General features: G+C 40.9%; 1 protein-coding gene across 1 annotated transcript in view; it reads left to right on the top strand.

Annotated features, from left to right (window-relative positions):
* Positions 1-19,267, top strand: part of LOC136872119 (uncharacterized) — a 665,288-nt gene that overhangs the window by 574,925 nt on the left and 71,096 nt on the right. Inside the window, exons 9-11 of the mRNA XM_068227340.1 lie at positions 7,946-8,132; positions 8,222-8,338; positions 14,124-14,248. Coding sequence (XP_068083441.1) covers positions 7,946-8,132; positions 8,222-8,338; positions 14,124-14,248 — 429 coding nt within the window. The remainder of the gene's footprint in view (positions 1-7,945; positions 8,133-8,221; positions 8,339-14,123; positions 14,249-19,267) is intronic.

Below are 19,267 nucleotides of genomic sequence, written 5' to 3'. Positions count from 1 at the left end.
TTTTTGAGAATCCGTTAGCGGAACAGGAGATGAGACGTAGCCAACATGAGAAAGTGGTAGACAGAAAGTTAACTGAACATAGAAGCGAAGTCTTGGAACTGATAGAGAAAGAATATTGTATAGTTAGGAGCGAAGTAGACCAGCAGATCACAGGAATTAATTGTAAAATTCAGGAACAAGTAGGAGAAGTTAGTAAAGTTGGAGAACAAGGACAACAACAATACAATGATCTGTGTGGTAAGATAGATATTAATGCCAAAATATGTAATGAAACGTTTGCGAGTGACGTAGAAACTAGAGAGAAAAGAATAAATGAACGTATTGATCGGTCGGAGGCACTAATACGTAAAGAAATCAGAGAAAACAGGGTAATATAGGAAGTCAGTGCCATGGTACAAATTTCATATATGAAGCAGAACTACCTAAATTTAATGGGAGGCAGGCAAACCCTTTAGATTTTTAAACACTGTTAAGAAACGGTTTGAAAAGCGACTAGAAGAAGGAATCATTGAATGGGAAGAAGCGTTAGAAATAATTGGTAAAGCTTTTATTGGGGAAACAAAATCATGGTTTGCGGTGTATAAGAGCAGCATGACAAGTATGGTGGAATTCCAGAAATATTTCACGGAGAAATTTTGGAGTGAAGCTATACAAAGCAGGGAAAGATAACGCATTGTCTTTGGGAAATTTAGGCCACACGAAGGAGTTTCTATGACAGAATACTTTTTGGCCCACGTTATGATTTGTAAAAACGTAGATGGGATGCAAGCGGAGAGAGATATTGTGAAGTTATTTACTCAGACATTTTCCCAACAAAGTCCGTGAAGCTAGCTGTATGCAACATATAGAGTCTATTCAGGGAATGGAAAGTTTGCTAGCAAGTTTCGATGCGTTAGGAAGTAGTAATAGTACACGAGAGCACACAAACTATCAGACACCACCCTGAAGACAAGAACACAATCACCGTGGTCAGTTTCAACTGAGACAACATCCTATAGGTAATCAGTCACTCCAGCAAAATAGGAATATTCAGAGGGAACGTAATGTTGAGGAAGGCACAAGCCGAAATCAGGATACAAGAAGACAAAGTAATTTAAACTGATAGTAGACGGTAATGAGAGATCAGATTATCAGTCTTCAGTACATGTTGCGAGAATTTGTGTAATGACGCACATGCATTATGATCTCGATGTCAGAGATGAGTTATTAAGGGAGGTGGAAGTGGATCAAGTCGTAGTTGCTAGTAAAAGTTATAACCCCGTTGTTACGATCGTTATATGGAGGGCGCAGTATCAGGCTTTATTGGATTCAGGCAGTCAAAGATCATGTGTAAGTTTTAAGTGGTCTGAGGACAGAAAAAAGGAGAATATGGAGATTGAAGAAATGCCTGTGAAATCCACATATATCGTCACTGTTGTAGGTAAACGATCCAAGCAAATATGTAAACAAGTTGCTATATCTATTTGTATCAACGGGAAGTCGAAAATTAAGATATGTCTTGTTATTCCGAATCTTATATTTGATGTTATCTTGGGATCTGACTGGCTAACTTTATACTCAGCTCTGTTAGATTACAATGAGGCGATAGTATATTTAAGGTGGGATAATGAGGATGTTAAAGTCACGTGGGATGCCGAAGTTCAGACGAAAGTGGAGGTTTGTAACATGTGGTGTGTTAATGAGGTTTCAAAAGATGAAGAAGAGAGAGCGGATTTTAAGTTGTGTGAAGTGTGGTTAGAGGAGAACCAAGATGATGCTTTGAGAGAAGCGGTAGATAGTAGCAAGTTGAAAGAAGGTCAGAGGGACCGATTGTTATATGTGTTGAGAAAACACAGGAAGTATTTTCATTGAAACCTGGTAAAACACATGTGTATGAACACTCATTTTCAGTGCTGGATCAAAGTATATTCGCTGGACCGAGATATCCGATACCACATAAGTATGCTAATGCAGTAGACAATCAAATATAAGCCATGTTAGAGGATGGTATTATTGACGTTTCGAGTAATCATTGTGTCAATCCTTTATTAGTTGTGCCTAAGAACGACGGTTCTGTCCGTTTATGTATTGATGCGAGGGAGATGAATAGACGTATTGCTGCTGATCATTTGAAATCGTTAACTGTAGAGGAGCTGATACAGGATTTTCAAGGGAAAGTTTGGTTTTCTACTGTAGATTTACGTAGTACATTCTGTCAGATTCCGTTAAGGGAGGAAGATAGACCTTTAACAGCTTTCACTCACAAGAGTAATCTGTATCAATTTTGTCGTGTCCCATATGGTACTCATACTAGTTCATCTGCTTTAATTCGTGCTTTGAATATTGTTCTGGGGAACGAAGCCGACCACTATGCACTATTTATCTTGATGATTTAGTAATTTCGTCTAACAGTCTTGAAGAGCACATAGAACATCTCGACAAGGATTGTACCAAGTTAGAACAGGCAGGTTTCACTCTTAAACTGGAGAAATGCATATTTTGTCAGCCCGAAGTCATATTTTTAGGACACCGTGTATCTGCAGTAGGTGTGACTCCAGAAAGCACGAGAATAGAGAAAATATTGAATGAAAAAAGGCCCAGGAATATAAAAGAATTGAAATCATACATTGGAGTATGTAATTTTTTTAGAAGGTTTGTTTTAAGATTTTCCTACTTATTAGAGCCGTTTAGAGATTTGCTGAAAGCTGGCAATAAGTGGAAGTGGGCAGAATACCATGAGAAGGCATTTGAAGAGCTAAAAGATGGTTTTAGGAAAGCTGTGATTCTGAAATATCCTAGAGGAGATAAGAAGTATGTTATGATGACTGATGCATCACATTGTGGCATTGCTGGAGTTCTATGTCAAGAGGATGGTGAGAACAACTTCGGGATTATTTCTTTGGCGTCGAGAGGGCTTAATGCTGCTGAGAAACGCTATACTATTACTGAATTAGAGTTCTTAGCGATTATATATTCTATAAGTAAGTTCAGGATGTACGTGTTGGGTACAAAATTTGAGATCTGGACCGACCATCATGCGCTATCTTTTATTTCTACTTGCAAATTGTCATCTAACAGGGTCAGTAGATAGATTTTAGCAATACAGGAGTACGATTTTAAAGTGGTACACATTAAAGGCAAGAACAATGTGTTAGCCGATTTGCTATCCAGAGACCGAGATTTGTGTAATGAAGGTAGTGTCATTAAGACTCAGGAAGGCATTTTAATCTGTGCATGTCTTCATAAAGACAATAAGGAAGATTTTAATAGATTAAAAAATATGCGTTTTGAACAATCTCAGGATATTGAATGTAAAGATGTGATAAGAGAACTTGAGAACGGAGATCAGGAAAGTGTGAAGAAAGGTCGGCACACTTAGAGGATGGTTGATCAATTTTTAACGAAGAATTGTGGTGACTATCGTTGGCGTATATGTGTACCTAAGTCATTGAGAACTGAATTAATTTGGTTCATCCATAAGGAGTTGGGACATTTTGGTGCAAGTAAAGTGTTGTATGAGATTCAGAGAAGTTTTGTGTGGGATAAGATGAAAAGGGAAATTAGGAAAACTATTTCCTCTTATGATTTATGCCAACGAAGTAAAGCTCCCAAAAGGTACCTCGAAGGACCTAGACAAGCGGTCATTACTGAGAAAACCGGTGATCTTTTTTGTATTGACTTATTTGGACCCGTAGTTCGTGGTAAATATGGCTTTCAATACGTTTTTGTGGTGATTGACGCTTTTTCCAAGTTAGTCAGATTGCATCCGATGAAAAAAGCGTCAGGTCTTAGTTGTAGTAAGATTATTAGTGACAAGTATGTTCAGGAATTAGGTACGCCTAAGAGGTTATTATCGGATAGCGGATCTCAATTTACATCGAAGAAGTGGAAGGCTGTGATGACAGTTTGGTATCACACATGTTTTTCCTCAGTTAGGAACCCACAAGGGAATATGTGTGAACGCACGATGAAGGAGTTAGGTAGGATGTTTAGATCTTTAGTTCATGACAAGCACACTGCGTGGGTTGGTTCTTTAGCGTTGATTGAGAAATGGTTTAACATGGTTCAGCATGATAGTACGAAATTCATTCCATTAGAGGTTCATTTTGGCAGCAATCCAAGGAATGAGGTGACAAAAGTACTAGGTATTACTCAGGAACTTCAGCGGGACTCTCAGATATATGTCAGATTAGCGAGAGAGAATTTGATTAAAGCGTCTGAGAAGCGTAGCATACAGCAGAATCGTCAGGTGTTAGACGAATTTCAGGTAGGAGATTCTGTTCTGTTACGTGTTCCCTTGCTCTCGTCCAGTGAAGAGAAGGTGACGAAGAAATTCTTTTTGTTGTATCAGGGTCCATTCCAGATTCATTGTCGGGTTGGTCATTGTGCATACAGATTGAAAGATGGTAATCGTGTCATGTTGGGCACTTATAATATTCGTTCTCTGAGACGATATATTTCGGCGAATTAAGTGTAATGTCTCCCAGGTGTTGTTTTGATAACATTAAATGTACTTGAGTTAGAAAACGCGAATACATATATAGGTTGTGAACCTAAAACCTGACACTATTGTAGAAGCCAAGAGTAACTTGGGATTTTTTTTGAAACTGCAGAAGGAAATTAATGCAATAATTTTCTAAGTAGTAATGTTTTTTGCTATGAAAACAAGAAATTGCTTGCGGCCATCTAACAGAGGTAAGCCACGTGTGATGACGTGTATGTGTGGTGTATATATATTATAATAACCCGGAACTGCAGAACACTTTGATGGTGAAGTGCAAAGATAGTGTTATTTACCTGTTGTTGTAAATATTACGAGTGTCTCAGACAAACTTTCGGAAGAAAATCGACGGGAATTATTACTAATGTTATGTGGTATCATTGAAACAGACACTCTACAGTGAGATACAAGATTTGGTTATGTATGTTTTATTAAGTGTTTGTAAGATGTAATGTTGTATATATCAGCCGTATTGGTGTAGTGTGTTATTTTTATATATGTTATATCTGTAAATAACAGGAGGGCGTATGTAACCGTCCAGGCTTCTCCAGCTCTACTAATTTAATATACTATCATTTTACGCGATATCACGCGATATCAAGTTTATCCGCCATTGGCAATTATTCGTAATATCATATTTATTCGACGTCAAGCATTTGTAAATAAGGCTTTTGCAATCATATTATATAATTATAACATCATTTATTATTTAAATTATTATATTAGGTAGGATAGGAATTCATTATGTATTGTAATTATGGTCAATATATTGAGACATAATTGTTGTCATTTCATCTCATACTTGTGTATACAGAAAAGGTTATTCTTATAGCGGGGGAAAATTACATGAGTCATTGCGTTAAACTCATGAGCATAAAGTGGTAAACAGCGACCCGCGCGCGAGGCTTGCCATGCGGAAGGCTACATCATCGCCACGCCTACTGGTCTTGTCAAGAAGAAAGAAGAGGGAGATGATAATGCGATCTACGAATCAGATGCTTCGTTATATAGAGATCTGAGATTAAGCTGTTACCAAGAATGGGGAGAGCCCGGGTATATTATCAAGTGCGGAGCAACTCTCGAGATACAATACGCAGTCACGGACTTACGGAGTCTCGGATACTCACTCACGTCGCTACTTCTACTGTGAAAATCTACTTTGAACGACGTTATTGATTTTGAGACAGTGTGTGGTCCCTCCGAGACATAGTTATGTTTGTACAGTGTGTTGTCGCTTCGATACAGTACTTAGCTCCGGTTATGTTATCGTATCTGCGTGAGACGAAACTAGCTTACGGCTTGTGTTATATTCAGTAAATCTTCTGGACGAAGAACTATGTTTAGTTCATGACCATGGAATTTGGTACAAGTCTGTGCCGTATAAATAGTATAGCTCAGTTGGATTGAGATTTCTACTAACATGGAAAAATTCATAACTCTGAATTTTCTCCTCATGCGATCAACGCTGATCAGTTTTTACAAATATAGGGCCAATTTCTAATTTAAAGACAAGGCAATTTGGGAGTGCTAGTCCAGATAGCCCGTACCACATCAGAGAAGGAAGGATGTCCATGGAGTCAATTCTACATCGAGAGGAAGAGAACGAATAACCATGGAAACCAGATGACTTCAACGGAAACTGCAATTGGTGAGCTTCAATTAGATAAAGCAAGCAATAGTAATTTGAGTAACGTAAATTCTAAATCCCTCCACGCTTTAAGGAACTTTTCCGATTCATCTCATTTTTTTGTATAATAAATTCATTTGTATTTTATATTGCGTTAATTTTCTTTCTCAAACGATACTTAATGGTTAATTATTTAAAATCCTACCCCTGTGATTTGAGTATAAGTCTCTATGCTAGTAAATATAAATTTTGCTTTACAGTTTTGTTTAAAACTGTAACTCTGGCGCCCATACATCACATAGAGAAATGGGAAACCATGGAAAGTTAATTGTTTCTATTTGCGTGGCAATTTGCGGGCAAGCCACATATAGTTTATTTGATATACATGTGTCGCAAGGTATTAACTTTCGTCTCCTCTAGTGAGAAGCTTAGGGTCGAACAGTTACAATGCCCTCAGACACCTACTTATTTACATATTGGCGGACCTATCATTTTGCTACCTGTTGCATGCTAAGAAATGGAATGATCTGACCTGTGTCTAGAGATATCATCTGAACAGTTCTCCTGTGGACATTGCTAATTTAAGCCATCATGTTAACGTTGTAGGCAGGCGACAGCAATCGTAGTTTGATGACGGGTGACGTTCTGGTCTGCTGTGACATTCAACTACAACTCGTTCAGCTGACTCGATCGCCGCCTCCTCGATGTGGTCGGTGTGCTGACTGGACGTCGTTGATGGTCCACGTTCGTACCTCGATGCCGTGAGGGATGTTCTGTTGTTCTGCTCCAAATTACTGCCTCATCGCGATGGATGAGCAGCGTACAGTACACACGAGACGTAAGAGAAACTGTAAGGAAAACCATACTACAATGTGTTCTTACTTCGATACCTAGGTCTCCCCTCTAGCCTCTTATTTAATCCCGTACTATCAGGACTCATTCTTAGCACTTTCTTTCTAAAACAGTCCTACAATTCTGAGGAGAAATTTACTTTGTTCTTGACTGATATTTATACTGACCGAATTGAATTAACATCACCTTTCCGAGCCTACACTAGCATGTAACATTAGTTTAGAGGAATATTAGCATCTGATCATACTATGCGACTTTACAAAGTTCTTACCTATATCACAAATAGTTGTTACTTACAAGTCCCGAGGACAAGGTAGAATCTAAGTGCGATGCTCGTAGACAAAGGCGATCTTCCCTTCGCTGAGTCGCTGCGTAACAGAGACCTTCCTGACAGCGATACACACAGTAAATGGTGCTCGCGCACTCGGCGGCCGAATATATTAACGATCGTGCACGCACGCTACCGAGCTCGTCGTGTGTGGGCCCTCACGAGCGTGCCTGCGAAGAGAAAATTCTCCCATGGTACGCAGAGTAATTTTTCATTCCTTCATTGTGATTACAACTAGTGTCATGTAGCATATCAAAATTTCCAGAAAAATATGCTCATTGCAATGCTCTATATACCTCATTTCCCTCCAATATAAACTTCCCTGTGGATTTTTACGGAGTTGTTCGCGTCCCACGCTGTAAGTCAAGAGGTTCACTTGGGATAATAAATTTTAATAAGCATCTTGCGAACTTCAGCTCGCTTCTGACGCTACGTTCTCTGGAAAAGCGCGCAATGTTAGATACGATTGCACAATAAAATGTCATATAACGTCCATTCTTTTTGGTCTTGCATGATCGCCATAATTATCAGTATATCAATGTTCTTCGACCTTGAACAGAATGGTTCAACACCAAAAAGGCCAAATATCGTCATTATCTGCATAATCTTCATCATTATTAATATTTATTAATCATTTCAATAATTCCATTGGTTTCAGTGGATGGCACCAGTGCACCACGACTGGTTACATCTAGACCTGAGTGCGACGTCGTATTCTCTGGAAATGAAACACGTTCAGGACACTTTGATACGAGAGGAGCATCCTGGAGTCCGTCGTGTAGCATTCTCTTCATTGGAAGGCCGACGGATGTCGTTCACGTGTCTCTCTTCAACTACAGACTTAGGTGAGCTTTACATTTTCTCACGCAGAATTTTCATGAATAGATTAACACAAAATGTTTACAGAAAGTGAAAGAGTCTATCTTCTTTGCAGAGCACCTTCATGTCAGTCAGTGGTAGAGGTCTACGATGGGCCAGCTGAGGATAACGTGAAGCCTAGGAGACGGCTGTGCAGTCCCATAATCAAGCATGCACAGGATCCCAGTGGAAGGTGCAGTCAGCCTCAGTCAATATTTAACTGCATGTTCAAATAATTCACCAGTGAACTTGAATGTCCAGGTTCAATCAGTTAAATTCCCTGTTGGCTCAAAATATGGCAGGTGCATTGGATGCAGAACTTCTGAATAATTTCCCAAAGAAGAAACATTTTAACCACGCATTCACTTCTCGGAAGAACAAAAAATTCACAGTCAAGACGAAAGATTCTAATAAATATCGTCTTTAAGCGCCTTGGTTTGCAGCTGTATTCAAACCAAAGTGCATCGGAGGGCACCCAAACACTGTATGGTTCTGCCACTGCCTTCTACATTCTCACTGACGTGACTCTTGTAAGAGTTAACACCGTGTTAGCCAACAGTTCCCGAGAAATGTTCGGATAAACGCAGGAATCTTAACATGGTGCTATAATGTTAACTCTGTGATAACAAACAGTGCGTTAGTGTCCTACCAACTGAGATTGAATAAACAGGGCCAAAGTAAGTTACCGTTTATCAGCGACGGAATTTGACGCACGCATTAAGTATTTAATACTGTCACTATGTTAACATTGGAAGAGGAACTATTTACAAGGATTAATTAAAGCTAAAACACCTCATTCCGGATGTCCTTTTCTTCATCATAACCATCTCCAGTTTCCCGGGTGTGTTGAATAAGCGCTCCCAATTTACTTCTCTCCGTGAAGGTATCTTCTTCCAAAATCAGCTGCAAATCCAGACTTCATCCATCCAGATCATTTCTAATTTGATGGATCCGTCTCTTCCTTGACCGACTTCTTGATCTTTTGCCTTCGATTTCCTTCCCAGACCACACTATAGCTGTTCTTTGTGGGCCAATACATTTTAGATGACCAAAACATTTCAGCCTCACTAAGGGATTTTTATTCTCTTGCACAAGATGGCGTAGCTCGTCGTTTCTTATTTTGTACCAGCTCGTTTTCTGAATCATTTCCACTTCTTGTAGTTGGCTGATATATTTCTGTTGGATTGGATGCAGGTTTTCAGACTTTTTGTGCTAACTGGTACAAGAAAGCTCCTGCAGAGTAGTAATTTTGATCTTAATGGAACTTGCTTATCCCAAAGAAGTTTTCTCACTTTGCTCCATTCTGTAGTCTACTAGTGATTTCTGCAGATGGTCGGACATCTGTTGGTACTACACAGCCAAGATAACGGAACTGATAGACTTGTTCCAACATGGATCCATCTAGAGTGATGTTAGTGCGACTAACAGGCAACACTGTCGTTTTGGACTTGCTTATCTGGAGACCACACTGCTTGAATATAGCATTCTAGTCATTCAGCTTTCAGACTCACTGTCACTCCATATTAGCACAGCACATGCTTTAAACTCAGACTTGTTTTCATTATTTCATCCGGATGGTGATTGGTCTACGGTATTGGGGATATTTCACATCACCCTCACTATTTCGTACTTGAATACATAAACAACGGCCAAGGATAACTACGAAGTAGGTCTATATATTACTGCTATAGATCAGTTGTCTAAATTCTGATAAAGGAGGTGTTTGGGTTGTACTGGACAGGGTCGGGTGGATGATGGATCATGTCCTGAATCTGATGGTAATAATAATTGTATGTAATATCAACGGTAGTGTTATATAATTAACTACTAAAGTGAAGCTAGGTGGCTGATGTTGTCAGAGAATGACCTTGCTTATACATCGTAGAAATAAACCAACAGTTCTCTTTTGAAATTTAAGAACAATTAATACACGAAAATGTGGTTTTGACAAGATGAACAGAATTCCAGGCTCTACAAACCTATATCAATATCACGTACAATAAGCTATGCATATATATATATATATGCTGTGCCCAATTTTATGTGTGGGCCGAGTATATGTGACGAGGACAATGTGTGACACTTGGGCACACAAATAATACCTCACCTACCTAGCGGAGTTCTTCTTCCTCGACGGTCTTTTCTAAGGTTCTTCTGGATCTCTGTCAGCGTCAAGCAGGATCAGGGGAGAAGGGGGGTCTGAGACGTGCAATCGCATACAAGCAGAGTCAGTATCAGGTATCAAATTTGACGACGACGGCGAGCAGCTCGTACAAGGAGCAAGGACATGTTTGTTTGGTTCACAAAAGTGTAATTTTGTTTTAATGCTGACAAATTTGGTACCAGCTGAAACTGAAGAACTTGACGGTTAAAATGGCTAGCATGGTTGATGTATTATTCTTAAGGAATACATCGCAAATGCGAAACATCCCGGTGGCAATGGTTACCTACAGTAGTGTATTAATACGGTAAAGTTAACACAAGTACCCAACAACAACAAACAAACAAACACACAACAAGAGTACAACAAACAATTCCATGGAAAGAAAATATTACAAGAATTACTACTAGTTTAACTTTCTAAATCCAGCGGCATCATATACATTTTCATACACAACTTTTTTTTTTTTTTTTTTTTTTTTTTTTTTGCTAGTTGCTTTACGTCACACCGACACAGATAGGTCTTATAGCGACGATGGGGTAGGGAAATACTAGGAGTGGGATGGTAGCGGCCACGGCCTCAATTAAGGTACAGCCCCAGCATTTGCCTGGTGTGAAAATGGAAACCACGGAAAACCATTTTCAGGGCTGCCGACAGTGGGGTTCGAACCTACTGTCTCCCGAATACTGGAATCCCGCCCCCACTTAAGCGACTGCAGCTATCGAGCTCGGTTTTAATTATTTCCAGTGCTTACACTATGGCTTAGACTACTTTAGATTGAGCTTACTACTAGCTTAACATTATAAGTTAAAATACTGTAAAGTACTGTATTGTGTAAAGTCCAAGGATGTTTTTGCACCGCTGAGGAGTTGAGCTCTCGAAACATTTACGGTTGATAATTATAATAACATGTAAAGTATTGACAAGTGTTTCATAGAAATTGAACGTAAGTGAATACGGACAAGACTGAACCATCTTGCTTAACAAAATCAATATAAAAATCAGTCTATGAAACAAAACAACCAACCCCATGACGCAAGAGTCCCGAAAGACTATGGCCTAACAAGCGACCGCTGATCATTCCGAAGGCCTGCAGATTACGAGGTGTCATGTGGTCAGCACGACGAATCCTATCGGCCGTTATTCTTGGATTGGTAGACCGGGACCCCCATGTCACCGTCAGATAGTTCCTCAATTGTAATCACGTAGGCTGAGTGGACCTCGAACCAGCACTCAGATGCAGGTAAAAATCCCTGAACTGGTCGGGAATCGAACCCGGGGCGTCCGGGTAAGAGGCGGTCATGGTACCCCTTCACCGCGGAGCCGGCTCAAAATCAGTCTGCAGTGATAAGAATATCGAGGACTTTGCAGGAGAAACAGCAACCCAGAACAAAGTGAGGCGAGGCTGGAATGTGTCCCTCCTCCTCAGTATAGGAAAGCAAGGAAGAATTTGGAAAGGGATTCACAATCGAAGGAGAGGAGGTCAAAACCCTGAGATTTGCAAGTCCAAAACAAAAGTAATGGAGTGCAGTCGAAGTCAGGCGATGCAGGTAATATTAGATTAGGAAGTCAAATCTTGAATGAAGTAGATGAATTTGTTTTGCTAATTGTTTAACGTCGCACTAACACATCTTCAGGGCTGCCGACAGTGCTGTCGAACCCACTATCTCCCGAATGCAAGCTCACAGCTGCGCGACCCTAACCGGACGGCAACTTGCTCGGTATCAAGATATTGTTACTTGGGTAGTAAAATAACTAACGATGGCAGAAGTAAAGAGGATATAAAATGCAGACCAGCACAAGCAAGGAAGAGCTTTCTTAAGAAAATAAATTTGCTCACTTCGAACACTGATATACGGTAGAATTTAGAAATATATTTTTGAAGACTTTCGACTGGAGTGTGGCATCGCATGGAAGTGAAACATGGATGATAACTAGTTCATAGAGGAAGAGAATAGAAGCTTGTGAAATGTGGTCTTACAGAAGAATACCGAAGGCTAGATGGATAGATCAAGTCGCGATGAGCAGATACTGAAACGAATTGGTCAGATGAGATCGTTTTGTCTAAATTTGACCAGAAGAAGAGATAGAATGATACGACACATGTTACGGCAGCCAGGACTTGTTCTGTTGGTTTCTGATGGAAGTGTAGAGGGTAAGAACAGTAGCGGTACACCAAGGTATGAATATGACAAGCAGAGCAGATCAGAGCAGAAGTTGGATACAACAGTTACGTAGAAATGAAAATGTTAGCACAGGATAGGGTGGCATGGAGAGCTGCATAAACTCAAACAAAAACATTATTATTATTATTATTATTATTATTATTATTATTATTATTATTATTATTATTATTATTATTATTATTATTAACCATCAACCTAACACGATGGGTGTTTTGATGTTGCACACATTTCCAATTGCTTCCTTAAGCCAAATTAAAACAAGTTAATATACGACCCTATGCCATACTGTAGCAGTTGATTCTGTTCTAAGAAAGGGCCGGTGACGTAGATTTTAGGCCCTTTTAAACAACAATCATCACCATGTTGTTATAATCAATCCTATATTCAAGGTTTAAAAAAAATCACAGGAAAGGAAAGGAAAAAATATGGTTGCAGGAAATGCAGGACGACAAACGTATTTCAAATAATAGAGCGAATTTCTTCTAGATCTATTAATCGCATAGTAATTTATGCAGATCGCAATATACACCGAGTGGCCAAAAATCACGGGAAGGGGTGTCCAATTAGAAAATATGCCGTGTATGATCGTAGAGCGTTGTGGCTAGCTGCGGCGTAGCTGAGCATTCTGTCACAGACACCAGTGCCCTGAAGATGGCAACACGTCGCGAGTTAATCAACTTTGAATGGGGGGTCATAGCATTTAGGAGTTTACACGCGAATTCAGTTTTCCGAGGTGAACAGTGTCGAGGGTGGGCCTTCAATGCGGCAGAGATAATGTTACAACCCGGATAAACCACCGCACGCCAAAGCCACAGGTATTCAATGAACGGATATCACGTCGCCTCGCAGAATCATACTCTTAGTCAGCTCACCGCCCAATTGAATGTTGGGAGCCAGGACTGTACGGAGGCAGCTGCACCACATAGGCTTCACCAACTCGTGTCCCTTTGCTGGCACCTCGACACAATTCTACGACGAGCATGGGCCCGTGAACATGGAACAATGGTGGCGTGTGGTATGGTCCGATGAATGCCGGTTCATATTGTATCGAGCTGATGGGCGCGTGAGAGTATGGTGTATGCCCCATGAAACTCTGGATCCTGCGTGTCAACTACGTTGTGTCCAGGCGGGAGTAGGATCATATCTGGTCTGAGTAGGGTCCTCCTGGTCGCAATTAGGCCTCCCAGCTGGAAGGAGCGCTGACAGGTGCACGTAATGTGCACATTCTTTCAAACCATCTTCATCCATTTCTGGCCTTGATGGAGATGGCAATGCACCATGTCACCGCTCTGTGGTGGCACGCACGTTCTTTAAATTGGAGTTCAGTAAAGCTACGACCATGGATTGGCCCTCCAGATCACCCGATCTTAAACCAGTCGAGCATTTATGAATGTTGTCGATGCTGGTGTAATCTGCATGAACCCCGCATCTACGATACAAGAAAAATTGCTGGTAGGATTGCAAGATGCGAGGGCCCAGATCCCAACCCCTTGCAGAGTCGATGCCGCGGCGTTTAGAGGAGCAACTCGTTAACATCCCATGTCTCTTGGCCACTCAGTGTACTTACAGAGATGTGAAGTAATGCAATGGACTTACAATTGTCATTCACACGTATTTTTGTTTGTCTACAGGTTCTTGGACCAACAGACCTTTGTTTCGTCGGACAACTTAATGACCTTAGTTCTGCGCCGTCCGTCACATTCGTTTTCATCAAATGAAAAGGAGTTCATGGATGGGGCGTTCCTCTTCCACGACGGTCAGTATTCTCTTAGTATCTGTTCAGTAAATAAGATAAGGGAATAATATATTTGTGCAACGGTCTACAGAAAGTGAAATATTAATATTTCTAGGTAGAAGGTCTCAACAGACAGGTCGAGAGAATAAGTCTCTAACTCAGTCCTTATGGATTGTAAAATAGTTAAGTAAATGTATTCCTAAATTGTAAAGAAATGTTTGTATCATCTGTGTGTACCAAAACATTTATGTATTGAATTTAGGGTGCATGTGTATTCTTACGACACATTTTGCGTTCTTACGAGGAGGAACGATTACATAACGTTTTGAAAAGGAAGCGATATTCGGGAACGTGTCGTATGAAAAACACCTCCACGCGTTTAAATAGAGGGTGTGGCAGTAAGGTGCGGCCCAACTTCCAAGGCACATTCTTCACACGTAGAGCAGGACAATTCTGTAAGTTAAGAAACGCTTTATTTCCATGTTAGAAGTAATTTTCTACAACTGTGCACAATACACCAGGGCTGATCAACAAAGACTGAGACTGATTTTTTCATAGATATTTTTTACTCCATTTCAATATTTGCTTGATCTTTTCCAAAGTGGTCCCCTCCCACTTCAATGCACTTTTTATAGCGTCTCTGCAAGTCCTCGAACACGTGCTGCAGACCATTCTTTGTCAGGTCCTGGAGAATCGCCTCACTTTTCTTGAGCGCTGCTTCAGAGTTCTCAAATCGAATGCCCCTAAACTTTGCCTTTAGTGATGTGAATAACAAAATAACAAAAGGACTCTCAGGTGGATGCGGTACACAGGTAATGTTGAATCGTGCCACAAACTGCATGACTTAATTTGTGACGTGAGGCCGTGCATTGTCATGATAAAGTCGCCAGCCAGTCCGAGAAATCTCTGCTCGTTTCTTTGCGATGCGCTTCCTCAGTGTAGCCAACACTGACGTGTAGTAACAGTAGCGTGAGGGGGGAACTGCATGCTGGTAAACTCCATTGTCTCGAATGCGAAATGCACGTAGCGTCTATTCAATAGAGCATTACTACCAACCTACCGAAACGAGAGTGCTGCCGCCTAAGGACATTATACATAAAAACCCTCCCTTTTCAAACATTTATGTTACAGATAGGAAATTATCACGGATGCTACAGAAACAAATCTCTCTCCGTCTTTGTTGATCCGCCTATATTTTAATCATAGAAACACACAACGAACAGAACTTACCAGCATACCACAAGAAATGTTTGAAATGCTCTCCGTTGGAGTTGATACATACAACAGGCAGCTATCGCACTGAATCCCGGATGTGCTGGGTATTGCGTCTGAGAAGTCTCCAGCCTCCTCGTCGCGGCGATCACCTTACCGTAGTACACATTCTTACGGAGTGCGCGGACCTGGTCGACCTGCGCCGTCATCCTGCGAGATGACGAGCAGTCAGCAGACCTCGTTATCACTTTTATGAGGAATAGTGGCCTGTTCCATCGTGCATGTAAGTGTATCTTCCAGTCGTTTTTACCACGAACCTACTAAGCTGGCTTAGCAGGGGGAGAGGTGATACTCCCACTAGGCGCATCCCAGGCGGTGGATAGGGGGGTCCTAACCGGTTTGCAGGCGGACTTGAGGGATATAAAATACCTCTCGCGGACCAAACACAAACCCTGCGGGTGGGGGACGCACATGCAGAGTACACCCGTGGTATGCCCTGCCTGTCGCAAGAGGCGACTAAAAGGGACCCAAGGGGTTTTCAACTTGGGAGTGTGGATTGGCGACCACGGAGCCCTTAGCTGAGTCTTGGCATTGCTTCCACTTACTTGTGCCAGGCTCCTCACTTTCGTCTATCCTGTCCGACCTCCCTTGGTCAACACTTGTTCTTTTACGACCCCGACGGTATTATAGCATTCGAGGCCTAGGGAGTCTTTCACTTCCACGCACTTCGTGACCCTTGCCTTTCTTCGTCCGTTACTTCATTTATCGAAGTGACGGATCCCTTCTTTCTTCTTCTTTTTTCTCTCGCTACTCCCCTGTGGGTGGGGGACGCAGACGAAAAATACACCCACGGTATCCCCTGCCTGTAGTGAGAGGCGACTAAAAGGGGCGACCAAGGGATGATTTTCTTAGAACCATGAAACTACTTTTGATTGTTACCATCACGCAGGGAACACCATGAGTCGTCTTTACTTGCGAGTTGTACCACTATATTATGTACGAAATAGGTTTGTGATTAGTAGCAATAGGGGGGTGAATCAGTATGGGTTTTCCAGTACCCGTGAGTCGTACCCATGTGACCAACACCGCGGGTCTGGGCCTTGCCTGTGAGTTGTACCACTATACGAGCGACACCGTGGGTCTGCGTTGCCTGTGATTAGTACCCACTATGTGAGTAACACCACGGGATAGTACTTGTCCCTGTGGTTTATACACCTAGTTGAAGAACCTCATCGGTTTGCGTTGGCTGTGAGTGGCGCCATTGTGTGAGAAACTCTATAGGTGTGCGTTACCTGTACGAAGAACAATACTTGTTGGTAGTACCATCTTGTGTGGAACACCGTGAGTCTTTGCTACTTTTGATTAGTTCCCCAACATGACAAATACCATGGTTCAACTTTACTCGCGACATGTACCATTCTGAGGTTCCCTAGACCTGGATTTTGGACCCCTTTAGACATCAAGCATCCTCGATTGAGTGTTGTGCTTTATAAGTGGTCCCTTGGTCAGTACTACCGTCATTTATGATCTTTTTCGAGTCGAATCCACTGTTTTTTGTTTGCTTGTTTCTTGTTTCTTTTTTCTTGGGTTCATGTCCATCCATTCATTCTTCATGACATTTTTTTATTTTGATCAGTGGATGATTTAGAACTTTTTGTTGTTATTTCATTTTGTACCATTAGGGGCCGATGACCTTGATGTTAGGCCTCTTTGAACAACAAGCGTCATCATCATCATCATCATCAGTCGTTTTTAATTCTTATTTTGTTAACTACGTTTTGTTCTCTTAACTCTGATTTAATTAGTCTTTGTACACTTTAGTGTATCATTCTAACTTTTAATTGGAATTATGTATATGTATGATATTGCTTCAAAGGCAATGCCTTATCATAATTCAATGTGTTTTTATATCATTCCATCAGAAAATAAGGCATTGCGAATTTGATCAACTGATTATTTTAAATTCATACTAGATGCCGCGTGCTGCTCAGCACCAGTCCTTATAAATAGGTGAGATGACTCGTCTTGGAATGAAATTACGTCAACCGCCACCCGGGTACATTTTGATTGTCTACTTTTAGGATTTTTGTAACCTCTTAATTATGCGTCCAGTGAAATTTTGCAGATTTTTCTTGTGATGTTCATTTATATTGAACCCATGACCTTTGTGCCCTAAGAACATTATGCATAATGTAACAATTAAACTAAAAGTTGGATTCTTGATAGCATGGATTTGACACGTGACGAGGGGGTGATTACCTTCGGTCCCACGCTCTGGGGTACGTGACGTCAACCACACGTGTCGACGGCGGAAGAATCTCAAGTCATTTTTATGAACTATTTCAAAGCGCGTGTACATGGCGTGACCACGCCAAGTCAAAAAAATATAGTGCCTATCAAAGGAGGTCAATCATCTCACAAATCGAACCCGTAAAAATTTTTAATGTCCATGAACACTACCGCCAGAAATGTAGCAAGCATGTAGTCACTTTCAAAACTCTTGAAATTGCAGTTTAGGTAAGTCAGAAAATTTATAGAAATTTTCTTGGCGGCAAAGGGAGAGATCCGAAGAGAGGGGGTAACTGCTATAAATATGAAGGGACGCCATGACGAAGCTTCCTCCTCCGGCATTTGTGATACAAAGCGGACGAAGAATTGTTGAGCTGCTCTGCGAAATCAAACCAACGAAAGTAGACTGAGTTCAACTGCAGATTTTAGCCATTGTGGCTAAGTCTTGACTCCATGAGGAGATAGTTTTCTTGAGTGAAATAATTATACCAGATAGGACGGTCAAAGTACTGAATAAATTCTAATGTGATTAAGTAATTCGTGTGCGTAAATAACTATAGTCCATCGTGTGCACTCAACAAACAAGTGAAGGGTATTTTCTTTTTTTTATGCTTTATTCCAGGAAACCTGAAGAAAATTAACAATGGATTGTGAAGCCATGAATGTAAAAATGGCTAAATAAAATGCCAGGGTCGCAGGTGAGCCCTAAGACGAATACTGGCGTGACATGAGGTAGGTGACTTTCCATCTTACTACCTCTTATATCTTGTCTCGTGATTTCTTGTATTTGAATGGGGATATACGACGCAGTGGTCACCCCACTAAGTTTTGTAAATGTGAGAGTACGACTAAAAGAGTCATTTGTTTTATTTTCCACTTGGATAAAAGTTTGAAGTCTTGCGAGTGCCGTATAATGTTGTAAAAAAGTTATTGAATAGGGTTCCGAAGTGATATCACGTCCAATGTAGATCGTCATCCGTGTGAGTGTACTGCCTATATTTTGTGATGTCAAATTAAGATGTTCATTCGACGTAAAATACTTCTGTCTGCAATTTGACGTTAATAATAATAATCCATGGTCACTCATTTTCAATTGAGCGGAAGCGCGCTGTCGGGTGAGAACCCAGGGTGATGAATTTGGTCACGGAGAGAAACGTTTTTTTAATGCCCATTTTAAACTGTGTCTGACTGACAATAGAAGATCTAGTAGAATGTTTCAGTCATTTCTCGTAAAAATCAAGTTATTAAATACGATATCATTTATGCGAAGTTATTCATGATTAATGCATTGTGCGATATTAGACGTCGGGATTTCTAGTGAGGATTTTATCCCAGTTCTTTGTCGATGATAATTGTGGAGCTGGGAAACAGAGGTTAGTTTTGTGAATCAGGTTGGACCTGTCATTGAAGCCGGGACACGGAAGCCCGAGGAATGTTTTATATGAGTTGAGATGAGATGTGCGAATCAGGTTAGAGTCCTGTCATTTGAAGCCGGGACATGATAGCCCGAGGAATATTTTATAATGTTGAGAATGGAAA

Source organism: Anabrus simplex, chromosome 4 (assembly GCF_040414725.1).
Source record: "Anabrus simplex isolate iqAnaSimp1 chromosome 4, ASM4041472v1, whole genome shotgun sequence".
Classification (NCBI taxonomy): domain Eukaryota; kingdom Metazoa; phylum Arthropoda; class Insecta; order Orthoptera; family Tettigoniidae; genus Anabrus; species Anabrus simplex.
Note: the sequence above shows the minus strand (reverse complement) of the source record. Positions and strands in the feature narration are given on the sequence as shown.